The sequence below is a fragment of the Notolepis coatsorum genome (genome assembly GCF_963971535.1).
Source record: "Notolepis coatsorum genome assembly, chromosome: 11".
Lineage (NCBI taxonomy): Eukaryota > Metazoa > Chordata > Actinopteri > Aulopiformes > Paralepididae > Notolepis > Notolepis coatsorum.
Window position 1 is genome coordinate 28,737,894 of NC_140175.1, and position 20,654 is coordinate 28,758,547.

The window sequence follows — 20,654 nt, forward strand, 5'->3', positions numbered from 1 at the left end:
ACGCTGCCCCCGATACTTCCTGTCTCTGCTGTGCAGGCGTCACCCAACCGACCTGTAGGAGTCGCTGTCCACAACGTCCAATCCCCACCCATCGACTTCCACCCGCTACCTCTGTCAATTGAGATACTGTAGTATGACGACTGGCCCAAGCCGCAGACAATGCTGACACCGGGATTCGAGACCGGAGTCTCTTGCATTGGTGACGAGCGCTATCTCCGCTACGCCACCCAGCCACCTCAAAAAGTGAATCCTTAAAACTTTTTTCTGTCTGTCAAAATGGATACAAGTCTGGGGGCAGACGGACACCTCGGCAGCCCTGACACTCCTCGTTGACAATAATGACAAACAGACGCGGTGGATCATTGAGGCTAGGCCCCTAACAGTGATTTCATAGAATAGAATAGAAGTGATTTATTAATCCTGAGGGGAATTCAGCACCACAGATCACTCACAATAAACATTTAGGTAGTCAAAAATGAGAATAGACAGTCAATTTCATTGGCTGTGGACTTCTACTGTAGACAGTTTATTGGCTGAATTCAAATGATACCCTGTGGAATCAGTGACATCTTGAGCCCCGCCCTATTTCTCTTCCCGAGAAGCAACAGTTGTGATTGGAGGATCAAGAAAAGAGGGCGGGGCCTGAGATGAGGTAAATTGAGGAACCGCTCCACACCTGCCATGTCACACATGAGAGACTGGAAGCAATATCTCATATAAACCCGAGTATGAAACTTGAGATTCGATGCTCATCCATTATAACATAATTGCCCTTTTGGGTGGGAATATTATTCCTGTTTTGGATTTCGGTTGGTCTTTAAAGCTCATGCCACGTTTGTAACAGCGAATTCCCTGTAGGCGAAAATTGTCTATCTCGGCCTCCGCTCACAAAGCCGCTGAGATGATGACAGACCATGTTAATATTTACCTTTTAGTGACATTCTCATGAATGCGGCGACCGGGTATTTGGAGAAAACGATTCATTTGATTTGCAGATTCCGTGCGTCAGCAGGCATTTGTTATCCGGCGTGTGATTGGCGTGTATACCCGCCGCGCGGTGACACCGCCCAGCCTCCCGCGTCGAGGGGGGCGGGGGGAGCCGCTCAAAACCACTTTCACCAGGGCCACTCACGACTTTCCTAGAGGAGCTGCCTCCGTGTAATTAATTTGGTTATCTCCGCTTGTAAAGTCCCGCTGACCTTTACAACAATGTGCTTGTTTCTTTTTTTTCCCCTCCCCTCTCCCTTTTCAGAGAAATAGATGAAAAGCCTCCTTTCACTTTTGTCATTTGGACTGAATGCCAGGCTCAAAATGTCAATGGTCCCGTCCTACTCGGCTCCTAATAAAAGACCCTCGGGCCAGACGAGGAAAAGCACAGTCGGAGCTACGGAGCCGTAAAAACCAAACGGGCGTTTATTAAAGGTGCCCTCTCGTTGTTTTTTCCGCAGGATATACAACCGCGGAGCGTTTCCAAATGTTCCCACAACAAACCCATTTCCGGATCTAATCTGGGCCCTGATGACCCCGTAATACTTACTCAGGGCCACACAGGGTGTTTTATTGGGGGGTCTTGGCTCCACGTTCCCCTCCGTGCGCCGCGCGCCGGATGTGTTGAGTGGAGGTGAGCGGCTCCCAGTGCCTCGTGTCAGAAGACATTAGCCGGGCTCCACACAGCCTGTCACTTCTGCTTTGCGGGGAGATTTCCTGCGCGGCCTGACGCGGCTCCCAGGGCTTCAGGGGGGGGGGGGCCGGTGGGGCCAAGGACCCCGGGAGCAGTTACTGAAAATTGTGTTTCCTCTGAAATAACATGCATGGCAGCCTTCCCATAATGAGAGAAGCCGGTGTGTGCGGCAGGAGCGATAGCCGCGCCCGGAACTGAGGGGAATATAAAGAGGGAGTTTACGCGCGAACTCTCTCACCCACCCAAGACGGAGCTCGGTCTTCTTAACCTCTTACCACTCCCGCACGTTTTGCATAACACGCCTGTCGATTGCATACCCGGAGTGATTTGAAAGCTGTTCTTGAACCATTATAGCACATGCATGATGAGTCTGACCTCTTTTGAAAGGAAAGGTTCAGAATCATTCCGAGTGCTACTGTTACAGAGGTTTGAAATAAAAGTTTTGTTTTTTACTTACGTCTGAATTATTTTGCAAACAGATGCCTCTTACAGGTTCCAGCTGAGAGGTATTAGCTGGAAGACACAATGGGGCCATAGCCGGAAGTCTTATCTAGTACAGGTCCAAAGTTGATAACAATACCACAGAAAATGAGTGTTTTACACATGTTTTTCTAATGGTATGTATAGGTATGTTCATCCAAAATGGCCATTGGCACGCGCAGCAGATGTCGAACGAGTCTGCATCTTTCGCCAGAGAAAAAAACATTATATCCTGGGAAATATCCCTCATGTGAGATATCGTCGTTTCCAGAATTTCATTGGCTACAAAAACGATCAATCATTTTCACATTAGGCAGAGGGGGCGTGGCCTTGTTGAGGTTTGGGAGCAGTGCAGGATAACTCCTGTCTCACACACACACCCACGGGCAGTGTAGTAGCGCTTGACTCACTGACTCACTGACTGATGAGCCAATCAGAACAGCTAGATGTGACTGATGAGCCAATCAAGACATAGCAGGATTGACTGATGGAAGGATGGAGGAAGCAGATTGGATCTCTGAAATGGCTTGGTTTTGTTCATATCCAGGGGGATAGAGATCAATGGGCTATAAGCTGTGAACACATTGGACGCCTTTTTCCCGCGTTCAAACGTGGTGGGTAACGAAGACGGTACTTTTAAGGGTATCGACCGAATTCACGTGAGATCCACCGGTGCCACATTTAGGTAATGAAAGAAATGTGTTATTTTTACCACGAAACCTATGAAGTGTTCACGTCAACGTTCACAAGCACAATACACACGCTTACCTAGGATTTGACTTGATTCAACAACAACAAAGCAGTCAGGGCAATGGCAAGCCGAAAACAGTCGCAAGTGTGGTTACACTTTACAAAGCTAAAAATGCAGACAACATACCTCCAATTTGTAATCCCTCCCCTATGTTGATTTGATTGGTCCGTTGATAAGAAGGTGACATTGACATCGGTGCAAATTTTTAAACCTTTTCAACTGAGTGCCCGAAAAGGCGCCGCTTCAAAAACGCGAGGCGCATAGTTTTGAAGAGACACGCACCTTTCGCAACAAAACATTCGAAATATTGAAGACAATAGAAAAAAGGTGCAAAGTGGGCGTCGCTGTGGAACAGTAATATTGTGCTTTTTTCCAATATTGTACCTACTCTACCACGGTCGCTATGTGATATGATAGATAGATAGATAGATAGATAGATAGATATATAGATAGATAGATAGATAGATAGATAGATAGATAGATAGATAGATAGATAGATAGATAGATAGATAGATAGATAGATAGATAGATAGATAGATAGATAGATAGATAGATAGATAGATATTAGTGATCGGCACGACTCTAGTAATGTTTTTCCAGACAGAGTACTTGCATAAATTACTCAAGTAATGCTGAGTAGTGGAGAGCCCTGTCTGCAACACTCATGGAGTGGCATTTCTGTATAAATACTCGTCTCTGAATGCTATGCAAAGTGGCCGACATGTTGTTGGCACAATTTGGAAATGCACAAACACTTTCAGATACCGCTAAGCTAGCTTTAACAGCGGTTTTGCGGTTACGCTCTCACGCTCCACAGCTGACCAGTGTCTTCATGCAATAACTCATGCCTCGCAGGTTGACTGTTTCAGTGGCACAAACAAGCACAGAGAGAGATGTAAACCACTATTTTATTTCATTATTTTTGTTAAAAGATGTGTTGTAGGGAACAGCTCATAGCAGTTAATTTATATCCTTTGCGTCATTCCCAGTGAGTACAGCTTGCATCAACTGTTCCTACTTGACGAGGCATCAGATGAGGGACAATAGCAGGTCTGTAGAGGTACAGGCACAATAATAATAATAATAATAATAATAATAATAATAATAATAATAATAATAATAATAATAATAATAATAATAATAATAATAATAATAATAATAATAATAATAGATTATTATTTTCTAACCACTGGGCCAGTGGGCTGCCAGAAGCAGTTAGGGGTTCATTGTCTTGCTCAAGGACACTTCGACAAGCTGTGCGGGGGAGTTAGGATAAAACCGGGAACCTTCCGATTACCAGATGACTGATCTACGTACCTGCTGAGCCACTGCCACCGTTGTACATACCTGGAAACTAGTCACCTTTAGGTGATCCCAAATAAGGGCACTTAGCCTGTTAAGCTGTAGAGTCCCCCAATTGGTTGATTTGACCAATAATTTAAAACAAATCTAAAATAAGAGTTTCTCTGAATAATGTGAATTCTCTGTGCATTGCATCGGAAACAGGTGAGTAGTTACGTGAGGAAATGACTAAATCCAGATTTAACACTGCCATTGGAAAGGGGAGATTTGGCCCTATCCATAGATGTATGACTTGGCCATAATAAGGTAATTTATAGGCCTTATATTCTATATTCAAATTGCATTATAATTCAAATTGCATGTGTCCGGATGGCAAAATGCAGTACTGTATCTACAAAAAAAAGCTGTAAATGATCTCCCCTTTATTCATTTGCTTAGATTTGATCTCAAGAAGGTGCTGAATGAGCTCAGTGAGCGAAAATCCTCCGACCTCAATGCTAGCATGGTGTTATTCACCGACAAAGAAGATAGTAACAGACACAATATTTCACACTGGCAATACATTCCCTGAGGTCCATAGATGTAGAAGTGGAGCAATATTTCATTTACTTGGGCATGTACTTTTAGGCAGATATTCTGAAAATATGGCTGCAGTTTAACAGGTTAGGGATTAGGGAAATAAGGGATATCTGAGTGGTTTTGTCACCATATGGTTGTAACTAAAACAATCCTTTATTGTGGCATTAAACGCACGCCTTCATCGGACACATTATGTTTAGGCATTGGAGAAAATAGTCATTCATAGAGTGATATAATCACCTTGACCTAGAGGTCCTGGCGTCGTGGTAGAACACTTGTCCGTGGAACAATGACCGTAGTGAGAGGAGATGACTGGAGGCTGAGCATCACATCCTCCCACACAGTGATGTGTCCAGACTCTAGAGTCACGGATAGAGTACGCCTGTCAGCACATCAGGGGCTAATTATGGACGTCGGTGTGTATGCATCCTCAAGTGTGTGCGTGTGTATGTGTGTGTGTGTGTGTGTGTGTGTGTGTGTGTGTGTGTGTGTGTGTGTGCGTGTGCACGCAAGTCATTTGCCCTTTCGTTCCTTTGCAACAAAAGGCTCGGACTCACCTTCCACGCCACAGTATGAAGGTTGTTATTAATTAAAGGGGTTTGTAAACAACAGCATAGATGCCGGGATAAGTGTGTCCTCTTATTATTATTATGGTCTGTACCCTATGACCCCGTGTCGGTCTACATCGTAGCTCTGGGTGGATAGAGCTAGTAGCCTTGAGGCTGTGGTTCATGGAGACGCTGGAAGAGCTGCCTGTGGGCCTCGGGGTATAAGTGGCCTGCTGCTCGCCTCCAGTGCACAGAGGGTCTACTGGTCGGGTCAAGTCGGATTTATTTGTATAGCCCGAGATCACATTACATGTCTCAATGGGCTTCACAGGCCCACAAAGATATTACAAACCAGCAATGATGCATGCACACACACAGCCTGCCAAACACACACACACACACACACACACACACACACACACACACACACACACACACACACACACACACACACACACACACACACACACACACACACACACACACACACACACACACACACACACTCTGGGGGAGAGGATGGGGAGGGAGGTTTGACTTCGGTTATAGGGGAATAAAATATAATAGATGTGAAAAATCTTAAAGAAAATTCCCACTTGGGTTAATATCAGTTAATAGTGCATTTGTTAATCAGGAAGGTTCACATTAGCATTACACACCAATGCTACTACACCGCACATTAACGGCGCTGATATACAAAAAAAATGTACACGGCTGCGCTCGCGGCTGCAGACACGGCTGTGCACTGTTTATAGTACATTTTTGGTGTCTTAAGTGTACGTGATCCACACACGCCATCAGCACACATGCGCAGTCGGCATGCATATCCATGGTGGGGGTATCCGCGTGGTCACAAAATATGGGAGGCACGCCAACACCCGTGCCGACGTCGGCGCTGACAAGAGCAGTGACTAAATTTACGCCAGGCATACCCAGCTCACCCGCGGACGCGGAAACTATAATTGGGCCTTAACTCATTGGGCGGCACCCACTTTCCCCATCTGTACTGCCTGGCGCCAGCGTTATTGACCATTTTAGCGATGTTTGCAGACCCATCGTGTGTTCTGTATTATAGCTATGGAGACAATAGTATGGCTCATTTGACAGGCATTGTTCATAGCCATAACCAGTTAATTTCTACATACTGTAGTTTGTGCGCTATTACACGCTAAACATTGCCCCTTTCCGAAATAATCCAGTCTTTTTTCATAGATTGCGAGATATGACGTGCTATAGTTTTAGGTCCGGTAAAATGCGACACTCTGATCGTTAAAAAAAATATGTTTCAGGTTCGGTAAAATAGACATATAATATACCTTACCTTAGCCAGAAGGTACTCCAAAAAGAATCCCCAGTGATCCCATCGCCATCGCGATTACTCGTGTATATGTCTATACTCGTGAGCGATCGCTCTGTCGCTCTGTCTCCAAGGGGGAGGAGTCCTTGCAAAAACATTTAAATAAAGAAAAGGTGTCTCCACACCAAGCTATTCCAGTTCAAAAGGTAGGCGATACTGCAACCTGGTGAGATTCGATTGTCATTGCAATTCCAATGTAGGCAGATGAGCCAAGGAGACCGACCTAGAAAGCTCCGGCTGAGTGTATAGAATGGGGATCAAAGGAAAAAGATCAAAGGATCAAAACTTGAGTATACTCAGGTTTTGGCGCTCAACGGTTGGCGAGATAACCCGACTATACTCGGGTATGGCATTGGCGCCCAATGAGTTAATGCGTGTACACATACAGTACACGTGGAAGCCCTCTGTGAACATTGCCTAACCCCGACCAGCTGAGCTCTCTACTGTTCTAGACCCACCTATCCTCTCTCTCTCTCTCTCTCTCTCTCTCTCTCTCTCTCTCTCTCTCTCTCTCTCTCTCTCTCTCTCTCTCTCTCTCTCTCTCTCTCTCTCTCTCTATCTCTCTCTCTCTCGCTACAAAAGAGGTATATTGTAATGGTCCCCTCAGGGACGTTTTGTTTATGTGTTTATGTGCATACATAAATAAAGAATTAGCATACAGCCACATTATGCGCCGGAGCATTCAAACAGCGCGGAGTAAAGAAGCTCAGTAGAACGGCCTCTCCTCCATGCATTTCTTCTGTTACTCGCTCCTCTGCTCTCCGTCTCTTGCTCTCCCTGGTAAACCTTCCTGTACTCCGCTACCTGACGGCCACCTTAGACTCCTCCTGAAACCAGGAATCCATCATCTCCACCGCATTCCACTTGTTGAACAGCCTCATAAAAGAAGACCTTCATGTCCAATTATGTTCCGTTGACATACGTTATTAGAGGGTGCTCTCTCTTGCTCTCTTTCTCTTGCTCTCTCTCTCTCTCTCTCTGGCCCTCCCGGTTCCTCTCGCTATGCCCCCGCAATCTGCCTCCCTTCTGGTAATTGAACAAGGCTTCCATTAATCTCCATCACTTTGTCCTCTTCTTGGAGGAGGCCGAGCTGAGGGGGTGTAGTAGGGGAGCTGTCTCCCAGCGTGTGCGTCAGGCCTTAATCAGGGTCTTGTTAGCCCCGGGGTTAGCCACGTCTGGGCAGGAGGCCTCGCAGTATAGTCGCGGGGGAGGTGCAGTGGGCGGGGCTCACTAAGTGAGGACTCTCTCCGGCGTGGACACCCAGCAAGGCTATCATCCTCCCAGGCTGGTCACCAGCGGGACCACCCCCCCCCCCCCTGACCTCTGGAGAGTGGTACATAAAAGCCTTGTCAATGTGGGAGAGGATGGGGAGTTCAAGTTTCAAGTTTCAAGTTTCTTTAATAGTTGTCATACAGAAGTACAGAATACTTTTGTACAAAATGCTTCTTACTGTTGCGCTCCAGAGACTGTGCAAGACAAGATAAGTATGAAATAAAATAACATAGTAAAATTAGAAGTAAAAAAATGAGGTCACAGTGTTCAGTTTAGACATATGTACAATGTTCGATGCAGAATAGACGTAGTTACCATACAATATACAATACTGTGCAGTGTACTAATATACAATACTATATAGTGCAAGGCAGAAATGGAGAAATGGGACGAGGTGCAATTTAGGTACAATTCACAGTAGGTGTACGAGTTGTAGTGCAAATCCTTTATCAATAAATATAAAGTGTAAGTGTGTTTGTGTGATCTAAAGTGTGGAGAGTGGGTGCTGCAGTGTGTTGTTTGTTTGAGTGAGTGTGTGCGTGTGGGTGTGTGTGCTGTGTGCATTTGATGGTTGTTGCATAGTGATTATTGTTCGTTTAGCGATTATTGTTCGTTTAGCAGCCTGATGGCCTGGGGATAGAAGCTTCTTCTGAGTCTTTCTGTGCTCGCCTTAAGACTCCGGTATCGCTTGCCTGACCGCAGCAGTTCAAAGAGGCAGTTGTTCGGGTGGCTCGAGTCCTTAATAATTCTCTTAGCCTTCCCCTTGCACCGCTTGTTGTAAATGTTCTGGAGGGTGGGAAGCCCCCCTCCAATTGTGCGTTCGGCTGAACGTGTCACTCTTTGTAGTCTGCTACGGTCTTGTGCAGTGCTATTCCCAAACCAGGAGGTGATGTTGCCGGTCAGGATGCTCTCTATTGTACATGAGTAGAAGTTCCTAAGGATCTTCTGACTGACTTGGAACTTCCTTAGGCGCCTGAGGAAGTAGAGGCGTTGTCGTGCCTTCTTCACAACACTGTCAATGTGTGTGGTCCATGTCAAGTCCTCGGATATGTGGGCTCCGAGGTACTTGAAACTGTTCACTCTCTCAACCGGTGCCCCGTCGATGCTGAGGGGGCTGTAGTCCTTGACCCCCGACCTCCTGAAGTCCACAATCATCTCTTTTGTTTTGCTGACGTTCAGGGAGAGGCAGTTCTCCTGACACCACTGTGACAGGTTCTCTACCTCTTCCAGGTAGGCCCTTTCATCGTTTGCAGAGATCAGGCCCACCACTACTGTGTCATCAGCAAATTTGATGATGGTGTTGTTGTTCCGCTGTGCTACGCAGTCATGTGTGTACAGGGAGTAGAGGAGGGGGCTCAGAACACAGCCCTGGGGGGCCCCTATGTTGAGCGTGATGGATGAGGAGGTGCAGTTGCCGGCTCTTACCACCTGGGGTCTGCCCGTCAGGAAGTCCAAGACCCACTGGCAGAGGTTGGAGGTTGGACTTCCGGTTACAGGGGAATAAAATATAATGGATATGAGAAATTATTAAAAAAAATCCCACTTTGGTTGAATAAATCACCCTCTGATCATTTAATAGTGCATTTGTTAATCGGGAAGGTTTACATTATCAAGGTTTTAATCACAGATGCTGAATTAAACAACGTTCTAAAGGACGTTCTGTGAATTGCTTGTGGCTCGCTTCCATGTGGATATTTTGCTTCCAAGCTGCAACAGAGAATCAGTTTCCCTTATAGAAATAGATCCAACTTTCCAGTGATTAGTAGAAAGAGGATTGTTGAAGCTGTTTTCTTATACATTTTGGGCTATGGTGATGTGATTTATAGGCATGCTGCAGCTTCAACTCTTCGGTCTATCATTCTGCCCAAGATTTATTACTAGTGACAGATATGATACCCACCACTGTGTCATCACAACACTGTTGGAATGGAATCTTGGAACGTATACTGCACGTTCAAATGACTGGCTGGTTCGTATAGGGTTACTCAAGTTTGCACTGAACTTGGAAAAAATGCTTTTTTCCTTTGATGCTTCCAACACCTGGAATGCCCTCCAACTGACAGAAGGTTCTTCCTTCTTTTACTGCATTTAAAAGTATGACCTCCGACCACTGCTTTTGGACTTGTAACCGTCTTAACTGATTTGTATTGTTTATTCTTATTTATTGTGCCTGTATATGTATGAATCTACTGTTAACTGTGTCTTGTTTCGTAAGCTCATCGTCGCTGTAAATGAGGGTAACCTCTGTGTCTCACGAGTTGAAATAAAGGTTTGAAATGAAAACTAAATTAAATATAATCCTGGTCCCAGTTGCGAGTCCTGCACTCACTGAACTTGTCGTCAATGAAATATCGACTATGATGTCCAGGCCGGATTTCCCAGAGAGCTTGACTCAGGGGTGAGGGGCATACAGCCGGGTCTGTGGGCATAAGTCAGCATCTATTCATGGATCAACAGGGCCTGGTAGGACACAGCATCGTTGTGTATTCTGTAGGCCTGTCCCCGACTAAGGATTTGTACAGTCGACTTTGATTGGCCAAAATTTGCCGATGTCGACTGACTACCCCCTGAATGCCAAAAAAATTTAGTATAATAATTTTTTCTTTTTTTGGGCTGTGGGGGGTGCTTAATGTCTGAAGGAGTCGACTGAAGGCTTCTTGTCCTCTGCGAAAGCATGCAATTGGTCCACTGATATCTTAATATTTGTCTAGTGTGTTCATTAGATCGGTGAAATCCTCTTTCAGTGCCTCTGTGCCCGTTTTCTTTAGGCAGTAGCCTTGCTGGAATGCGCGCCATTTTCTAGGCATATTCTAGGCCTCTTTGCTTTGGAAAAGAATGATAATTTTCTTTTTTTAAAAACAAGAATACTTTTTTCATTATTATTAGCCCTAGTATTCTGATCACGATCAGTACAACTGGAATGCGACTGGCAGAGGCTGCGCCGCTGTTATTTTGATGTACGGCACGATATCAAACATCCCAGAGTTTGGCGCAGCGTCTCCTGTCAAAAGATCTAGGAGCTGTGATGATACTTAGCGCTGCCAGCTCCCCCTCGCTAACGCCTTCCTCCGCTCGGATGAAAAGACTCAAGTGCCAACAGCACCAGAGGGCTTCTGGGGCGCTGCCAGCCGTGCCAATGCCCTACTTTGTGAGTCAGGCGGTGGAGTGGGTGAGTGGGGGAAATGGGTGCCACCGCCACGTGCCATGCCATCCTCTCCAGGCGAGATGACTTTGAACTACTTCCAAGATGAACCCACGGATCTGTGTCAGGGTCTAATGAACACACTCTTCATAGCCCCCCTCGTTGGCCCAAATTAAGAGTTTATTATATATTTTTTTGTCTCCCTCCTACAGATAAGAGGAACTCTTCAAAGCAATCTAAAAGAAATCATTGGCTTTCATTAGTGCACTGTGATTATGGCTCATTGGGTAGAGAGGCTGCTATTCTCTAAACCACAGCCCTGGGATCGGAGTTCATTCATTACGTATTCATGGCATTCAGATATATTCCTAATCATAATAAATATATTCACATATTCATTCTCCCACGTCCCACCCGCATGGAATGACTGGGATCACGACCTTTTTTAACACATGTTATTTATTCCGCTAACAACATTAGTAGCCTTATTCCGCCTACACAGGCAGCAAGCCTGGGTTAATCAATTGCTTCGCTGTAGACATCCCTCTTTTTATCTCCATTACTAATAAACATGCATTACGCTAATAGATTACAGAACGCTAGTAATATTCAATGCTAATAAACATGGTTAGTGGGAGATCAACAGGAGCGCTTATGCTGATGAGATATCCGTTCACGCCGTTCAGAGCTCCATATGCTCCTGTTTCCTTTACCTCTTGGAATCATTCCCTCGGGAATATCAAGGGATGAAGCCGGTGGTTGAGATTCAAGAGTCAAGATTGTTTATTGTCATGTGCACAGTTAAACAGAGAGTTTGCCGTACAATGAAAATCTTACTTTGCTAGTCCGCCCTTCACACAAAATCACACAATACTTAACAATTTTTACAATTTAAATACAAGCGAGTGCTAAAAAAATATATCAAGTTCAAGTTCTTTAATAGTTGTCATACAGAAGTACAGAATACTTTCATACAAAATGCTTCTTACTGTTACGCTCCAGCACATCTTAATTTTTTTTTTATAACGTATAAGATATATACAAGGCACAGTGAGTAACATTTGACGTTATTGCACGTTCCGATTCACAGTGTTTACAATATAAATATGGAGGTGACAATGGGTCACAGCAGCAGTTAAAAGTGTCTTTAGTGATTCACAGTTCGGGGGGAAGGGTGACAGTGAGGTCACAGCAGCAGCAGCCGGGTCAGAGTGTCTGCCTGGCACAAAAGCAAAAGAGAGTAATAGTTGAACCGTCTCTCCCTGCAGGTTGCTGATCTACGGCCTGTACTGCAGCCACATGGAGAGCGCTCAGAAGACCCTGGACGAGCTCATAGCGACGCGCGAGGACGTCAAGATGAAAGTCGAGGTAAACACCCCCCCTCACCTCTCTCGTTGACCGTGTTGACATGGCAGCCGTTTTGCTCTTACAGTATGTCACGCTTGGGATGGGATTCCTGTATGACTCAACGCGGGGTAGGGTGCTCGGCGCTCTGAGCGTGGCACTGCCACTAACACTGCCGGAGTTAGGGGGTTCGATTCCCGCGGGGGCCACCGATACTGAAAGAAATGTACTGTATGCCGTCATTCCACTGTGACATGCTTTCTGTCCTAGTAGTAGAAAAGCATTGTAGAAATGCAGTCATTGATTCATTTATATGGATGACCGGCTCCCTATAAATAGTTTCCACGTTCGCTTTCCTTGTCGAGGCTGAGATCAATACTAGCAATGGATTACATTTTATTACCTATTTTATTACATTTTTTATTACCAAAGACAAACTTGATTTGTGTGTAGGCACAGTATCCCATAGTTAGTTAGTTGTACATAATGTGTCCAGTGGCGTTCCTAGCTTATATGCCCCCTAAGGCACCCCCCCTCCCCCCCTCCGACAAGGTTATTATTGACCTGACGTGACGTGCAATGAGCGATAGATAAACGATTGTGCAAATGTCACCATTCAGGGGGGGAATAATAATTAATCTCTTTTTTTTTTTGCCCTCAGCAAGACTCCCATGTTGCTCATGCCTAAGTCTGCCACTGCATGTGTCTACCAGACCTAGCAAGACCAGTGTGTAAAGGGGCAACACATACTGTACCAGAATGTTAAAAAAAAAAATTGCATCTTAACATTGAACCCCTGTGAAATTCTAAATCTTAAACTTGAACGAGGTAGTAACATACTTCCTACAATTGGACCTGGGATTCTCAGTGTATGTTCTTCTTTGCAGTACAATTACCTCTTAAACATTGCACCTCTCAGTCAAGGACGTTATACAGACACACATACATACACCCACTCACATACTCAGACACCCAGGTCAAACCACACTCTGACCGTTGAGATGTAGCAGAACCCTTTTGGGAAACTTACAGAGCATCTCTACAGGTTCCATCTGCTCTAAGACACTCTTACAGATAATTCCCTTCAAGAGCACTGTGGACTCTTAGAGGCCAGAACGATGTTAATCTTCCTGTTTTCCCATGTGTCCACTCCTTTCAAATATACTTAAAGATCTATGGAGAATAAAACGTTTCTGAACTGAGTCGGGATGGCCTCCTGTGATTACGGACGTCCCTGCGTGTGCACTTACATTCTCCCTAAATCCTTTTTCCTGAAAAACTCTCAGCTCCAAAATCCTCATTGGGAATAATATGTACTGCTGCTTGGAGAAGGCTAACACCGCTCTATAATGGGGGGATTAAGGTAGATCAGCATTGGAGAATGGCTGGAATTGGGTCTTGCAGCTGTTGACAAAATGGAGCTGATTACCGCCCGGGTAGCTGACACAGAGAGAGAGAAGAGCTTCGTAATAGGGTGAAATGGAATGGTTTCTCACTGCAAACACGCACGCACACACAGTCTCTCTCTCTCTCTCTCTCTCTCTCTCTCTCTCTCTCTCTCTCTCTCTCTCTCTCTCTCTCTCTCTCTCTCTCTCTCTCTCTCTCTCTCTCTCTCTCTCTCTCTCTCTCTCTCTCTCTCTCTCCCTTCTCTCTCTCACACACACACACACACACAAGCGTAGCTTTTAAAATGGATTACAGTTATCCCCATGAGCGCGGCTACATACAGTAGTAACACCGGGGATGGACAATAAGAGTCCCACTCAGTCAGATTTTCGTGAGGGTCTGCTGTAGGGCGATGCGGATATAGGGGGAACAATCTCTTATGCTGAGACAATTCACCCTGTGCAGCTTATTCCTTGCCCATGCCGGCGGATCTTCCTATAGTCACAAATTCACCCATTCTTCACGAGAATCTCACAGTCAGCATAATGGTAATTGTTCTGTGGCAAGTAGCCGGCACGGTCATTTTTTTTTTTTTTTTTTTGCATTGAAAATAACCATGGCTATTGTTGGTGGAATGCTTCAGGAATTTGTGGTTGCAACGAATGCGGCCTGTGGACATGAATGACAATGAATGAATGTCTGTTAGTGGGGAAAAGCACTATTGGCAACTCAGCGTTATGTGTGTGAATGACCCACTGTTGCTGCTGCTGTCGTTGCACAGGAGTGCACTCTGAAGGTGCAGGAGGGGAAGTTCAAGCTGCAGGATCTACTGGTGGTTCCCATGCAGAGGGTGCTGAAGTACCATCTGCTGCTGAAGGTAAGTCAACTCTGTCTGTCCATTAGAAGAAGGCTGTTTTTGTATTTTTTTTTTTTAATTTTGCATCCATACGTTCCTGTGTTATACCGTGGTGAATATAAGTATGGTTTTAGAGTGGTCTGGAGTAATTCCCGAAAAGGCTGTGTTATAGCCTCATACGTGAATCCTACTATAAGCGTTGCCGTTTCTTGCCTGGACACGCTACTATTCCCAAATCAGATCTATATAATAGGTATTAAGGTCACTTAGGCAGGATGGCACCCTCCAGTCACAGCTGGAATAAACCCTCCCGTCTGAGCCTTTCAGTTACTGACCGACTTCTTGGCCGTCTCATTGGGTCCACGTAACGCCCCCTGACCTTTGACACTCAGTGGTGACCCTCAGTGAAGATGAGGGGGGGGGGGGGGGGGAAACCTCAGGAGGGCGGCAACAGACTTATCTCAAACCCTGCCCCCTGTTCTTGATTCTCCAATCACAATGAAGAGATGAGAGGGATGAAAAGAGAGACAGGTCAGGTGTGCAGTATGTGCTGTGGTTGAGCGACTCAGATGATTAGTAATAATAATACATTAAGACAAGGTACAAGGAGCAGGCAGAGGATACAGTAACGGATCACATCACAGATCTACAAAGCCATGGAGTCGATTTCAACATGCATAGATTAAGCCTATACCTCTGGACTAACATTATTTTACAATGGATATCATTTAGGCGAAGACTACACATAAACTAGGTCTGTAAAATGATTCCCAAGCCATTATTTTCATTTTCATTTTCCTTCAGGTCATGTTATTGCGATAAGAACGTGATTGTGACACACTTCCTCTTCAGATTGATGAAATGCCACATGATGTGTGTGTGTAGTGCTTCATCCGTGCCACTTTGAATGTCATTGCACCCTAATGAAGGCCCAGCCAGAACATGTTGGTCTAATAAAATAATGTATTCAATCAGCATCTTTCTTTTCATTGCATCCATGCTACTTTGCCATTTTCAGCCCATAAAGCCATCACCCTACTCTTTTTATACATATCATAAGAACACTGTTTAACCAACTCACAAACCCAGTAATCCTTTGTTTGCAGAACTCCCCCTTTCTTAATATACATATATAAAACAACAAGCTGGCCACTAAAATTCTATACATGATTAATTGACCACCATCCATCTCAATAATGGACAGGCATTATGATGTTGTACTTTAAAAGACTGGAGTAGGGGATATGAGGAGTTATGATGTGGTACTTTAAAAGATTGGAGTAGGGGATATGAGGGGTTATGATGTGGTACTTTAAACTTTTTAAAGGATCAGAGTAGGGGATATGAGGGGTTATGCTGTGGTACTTTAAAAGACTAGAGTAGGGGGTCGAGGAGGGGTTATGCTGTGGTACTTTAAAAGACTGGAGTAGGGGGCGAGGAGGGGTTATGCTGTGGTACTTTAAAAGACTGGAGATGGGGGGAGCTCCCGTAGCTCACTGCGTATCTCCGCGCTATTTCGGCGTCGGGGACAACCGTGCTAGTCACGGATCTGGGGTACACGAGTTCGACTCCCGGACTCGCCGTATTTTCTCAGAGTGTCTTCCCCTGATCTATATCCCATTCAACCTGTTTCTGTCGGTCATGCTTGACCAGAAAAAGCGATAAACGCTAAAAAATAAAGTAAAAAAAAAAAAAGACTGGAGATGGGGGGCGAGGAGGGGTGATGCTGTGGTATTTTAAAAGACTGGAGTAGGGGGCGAGGAGGGGTGATGCTGTGGTACTTTAAAAGACTGGAGTAGGGGGTGAGGAGGGGTTATGCTGTGGTACTTTAAAAGACTGGAGTAGGGGGTGAGGAGGGGTTATGCTGTGGTACTTTAAAAGACTGTAGTAGGGGGCGAGGAGGGGTTATGCTGTGGTACTTTAAAAGACTGGAGTAGGGGGCGAGGAGGGGTTATGCTGTGGTACTTTAAAAGACTGGAGTAGGGGGTGAGGAGGGGTTATGCTGTGGTACTTTAAAAGACTGGAGTAGGGGGCGAGGAGGGGTTATGCTGTGGTACTTTAAAAGACTGGAGTAGGGGGCGAGGAGGGGTTATGCTGTGGTACTTTAAAAGACTGGAGTAGGGGGCGAGGAGGGGTTATGCTGTGGTACTTTAAAAGACTAGAGTAGGGGGGCGAGGAGGGGTTATGCTGTGGTACTTTAAAAGACTGGAGTAGGGGCAGAGGAGGGGTTATGCTGTGGTACTTTAAAAGACTGGAGTAGGGGCAGAGGAGGGGTTATGCTGTGGTACTTTAAAAGACTAGAGTAGGGGCAGAGGAGGGGTTATGCTGTGGTACTTTAAAAGACTGGAGTAGGGGCAGAGGAGGGGTTATGCTGTGGTACTTTAAAAGACTGGAGTAGGGGCAGAGGAGGGGTTATGCTGTGGTACTTTAAAAGACTAGAGTAGGGGGTCGAGGAGGGGTTATGCTGTGGTACTTTAAAAGACTGGAGTAGGGGGGCAAGGAGGGGTTATGCTGTGGTACTTTAAAAGACTGGAGTAGGGGGTGAGGAGGGGTTATGCCAGGTGATTCCACACAGAATAGAGCTGTGACCGTTCTATTAGAGTGACTGGAACCCCTGCAGGATTCTCTAGCCAGGCGCTGAGGTCAAATCAACCGTGCTGTAATCAGATTAAACGCACCCCATTTCACTGCTTCCTCCGTAGCTTGGCGGTGAAGGATTAGTACGCTAGACCCTGAGGGCATGTCAGACTGACGAGCCCTGTGCGTGTGTGTGTGTGTGTGGGTGCGTGCGCCTGTGTGTGTGTGTGTGTGTGTGTGTGTGTGTGTGTGTGTGTGTGTGTGTGTTCATTCATGCTTCAGGACACATCTTTACTTCATGTCCTGGGTTTTGTATAGCAGGCTTACTCACAGGGATGATATCATCTTATATTAAACGGTGAGGTGGTGGTTTTACATCTCTCTTCACTCTCTGTTCTCTGTAGCAGCCGTCTCTGTAAGCACATCTTCTAGGCACAGTTACAGATTACACTCCTCTCTGTACAAGTCTATTGTACCTAGGGCTGGGCGATATGGAAAAAAATCATATCGCGATAACGATATGATAATTTTATTTTATTTCTCGATATCGATAATTATCGAATTGGTAAAACATTTTTTTTTCTTTTTTTAACAACAGATGTATGTTTATTTTGCAGCAATTCTTTGTCGTTGCCGCCATCTTTAGTGTTACATCCCCTCACACTCCAGTTCTCAGGCTGCAGCTGGTTTAAAAGCTAAAGTAAACCGGCTTCTCTGCTGGCTGTGGCTCCAGAGGAGTTGAACAGTTCTGGCTCTGCTAGTTTATTTTTGATCTTTTGGCGCTTTTTTGGTGGACAAACCACCGCACATGTGCACTGTGACTCGTGACTGGAGTCTAGTTCTGCTAGCACACATAGCCTACTGTGTACAGACGGTTTCAAAATGTATTTTAAATTAGAAAGCAAACAAAATAAATGGACAAGAGAAAAAGAAATCTGAATTTGGTCAGTATTGTCATTTGGACAAGCAAAGCCATTACTTTAAGTTGCAGGCAAGAAAGACAAGTCTGTCCACTGTCTCTGGTTTTAAAACTGCCCTGTTGCAGGTAAAAAAAAGAAAAACGATTTTTCGATTTTTTTTTAATTTCGATATTCGATATCGATTATTAAAATATATCGCGATATTTATCGTTATCGTTATATCGCCCAGCCCTAATTGTACCATGTCTCTATTGTGTTATGTTCTATGGAACATGTCTTGTTTCTGTTTTTATAGATGTGTTTGATTTGTTTAGTTTTTTGCTGGGTTCCCCTCTCAAAGGCAGCGGCTGCAGCTTATCCTGGGGTTTCTCCTTTCCGTACAACCTCAACTTATTACTACATGATCTGTATGATGCTTGTTTGACCTTGTATGTATGTCATAAAGATATATCGTATCGTACTTTAAAAGTCATTCCTCTCGAGTATAGCAACAACATACAGTTTGAACCCGTCTGCAAAACAAAGCAACAACAAGTAACCCCCCCCACCCCACCCCCCTTGATATAACATGAAGTATCCCCCGTGAACCCATTTTTAGTATTATGCTATGAAAGGTTGGGCACCAATTTATAGCTTCTGTGTGACTTTGTGGTCAAATTAACGTTATGGTTATGATTAGGATTAGGGACAGAGTTACAGTTAGTTGCGCACTCGCCAATTCATATAGGAAATCCAACGAAAAGTTGCCATTCGTGAGAATAGCCTGAACATGAGCAATGTACTTAACTCACACCTGCTCAATGGCCGGCAGTAGAGGACTGCACAGAAAGACTCAGAAGAAGCTTCTATCCCCAGGCCATCAGGCTGCTAAACGAACAATGAACACTATGCAACAACCATCAAATGCACACAGCACACACACCCACACGCACACACTCACTTAAACAAACAACACACTGCAGCACCCACTCTCCACACTTTAGATCACACAAACACACTTTATATTTATTGATAAAGGATTTGCACTACAACTCGTACACCTACTGTAAATTGTACCTAAATTGCACCTCATCCCATTTCTGCCTTACACTATATAGTATTGTATATTAGTATACTGCACAGTATTGTATATTATATGGTAACTCAGTTACGTCTATTCTGCATCGAACATTGTACATATGTCTATACTGAACACTGTGACCTCATTTTTATTTTATTTTTTTTACTTCTAATTTACATGCTATGTTATTTTATTTCATACTTATCTTGTCTTGCACAGTCTCTGGAGCGTAACAGTAAGAAGCATTTTGTATAAAAGTATTCTGTACTTCTGTATGACAACTATTAAAGAAACTTGAAACTGTGGTGCTGCTTAGTGGCCATTAAAAAGATGACAGTATGGCAGTGACATGCCCACTGCCCAAGTAACTGCGACCCACTGTTGTAAAGCTCTCCTCCTTCTAATGCGGTATCGTTATTTGAAACCTCATCCAAGTCTACAAAACCCTATAAAAGCTGCCTGAATATCAGAGAAGGTAATTTATTCTCTGTGCTATTGGCATCAGCACAAGGTCAGGTTGTTAAAGGGGAACAACACCCAAATTAACAATTCCAATATGTTATTTCCATGGCCTATGAACGTTTAATCAATATTTGTAAACATGACCTACTCTCTCGTGAAACCAGAATCAATACTCAAACTGTACTCTCCATAATGCATGGGAGACTGATTTTGTGGACCCACAGAATGTCTGTTTTATTTTCTTTTTTATATTCACATGTGATTTATTTTAATGTGTGTCAGTGTCATCTTTACCATCTCTCTCCCAAGTCACAGTCTCTGGAGCATCTCTAGACTTCCCCTCCTCGATATTGTAGTTCTTTGCCGTACAATCGAACAAGAATGACCGTATTTACAAGTCGTATTATGTTTTGCAAATAAGGAGACGTATAGATAATGTAAATATTTCATTAATATTCCACTGAAGGATTACGGAACCTTTACGTCCAGCTCCTATCCTTACATCCAGCTCCTCTGGTGAGAGCATCGTCTCCCCCACTCTGGAATGTGCATCTAGTGGCCAAGCCCAGGCCATGTACCCAGAAATACATTGACCTGAATGATAACCTGTGTGACCTAATGACCGGTGCATCATGCATGGCTGCATCGGGCCTCCGGCCACCGGCCAGTGAGGAGGAGCAAACCTGAACATAATATCATATTCATCCCCAGACCAGACCATGTATTAGGGCTGCACGATTAATCGATTTTTTATCGAAATCGCAATAAAAGCCTTTTTTTTTTTTTTTTTAACCAGGAAGTCCCATTGAGATACAACATCGGTTTGGGAGAGGGAGGTAAGGGGTTTTAGATTGTGTGTTGTGAAGTTTAGACTTCAGAGAGGGAGAGTAAAGTACAGAAAAAAAGGTACCGGTATCGATTCCCAGGTAAAAATAAA

General features: G+C 44.6%; 1 protein-coding gene across 1 annotated transcript in view; it reads left to right on the forward strand.

Moving 5' to 3' along the window:
* The window catches only part of vav2 (vav 2 guanine nucleotide exchange factor), a gene marked incomplete at its 5' end in the record, with an annotated part of 212,203 nt that overhangs the window by 149,642 nt on the left and 41,907 nt on the right, over positions 1-20,654 (forward strand). Inside the window, 2 exon segments of the mRNA XM_084324887.1 lie at positions 12,381-12,480; positions 14,624-14,719. Of these exon segments, the coding sequence (XP_084181013.1) occupies positions 12,381-12,480; positions 14,624-14,719 (196 nt within the window).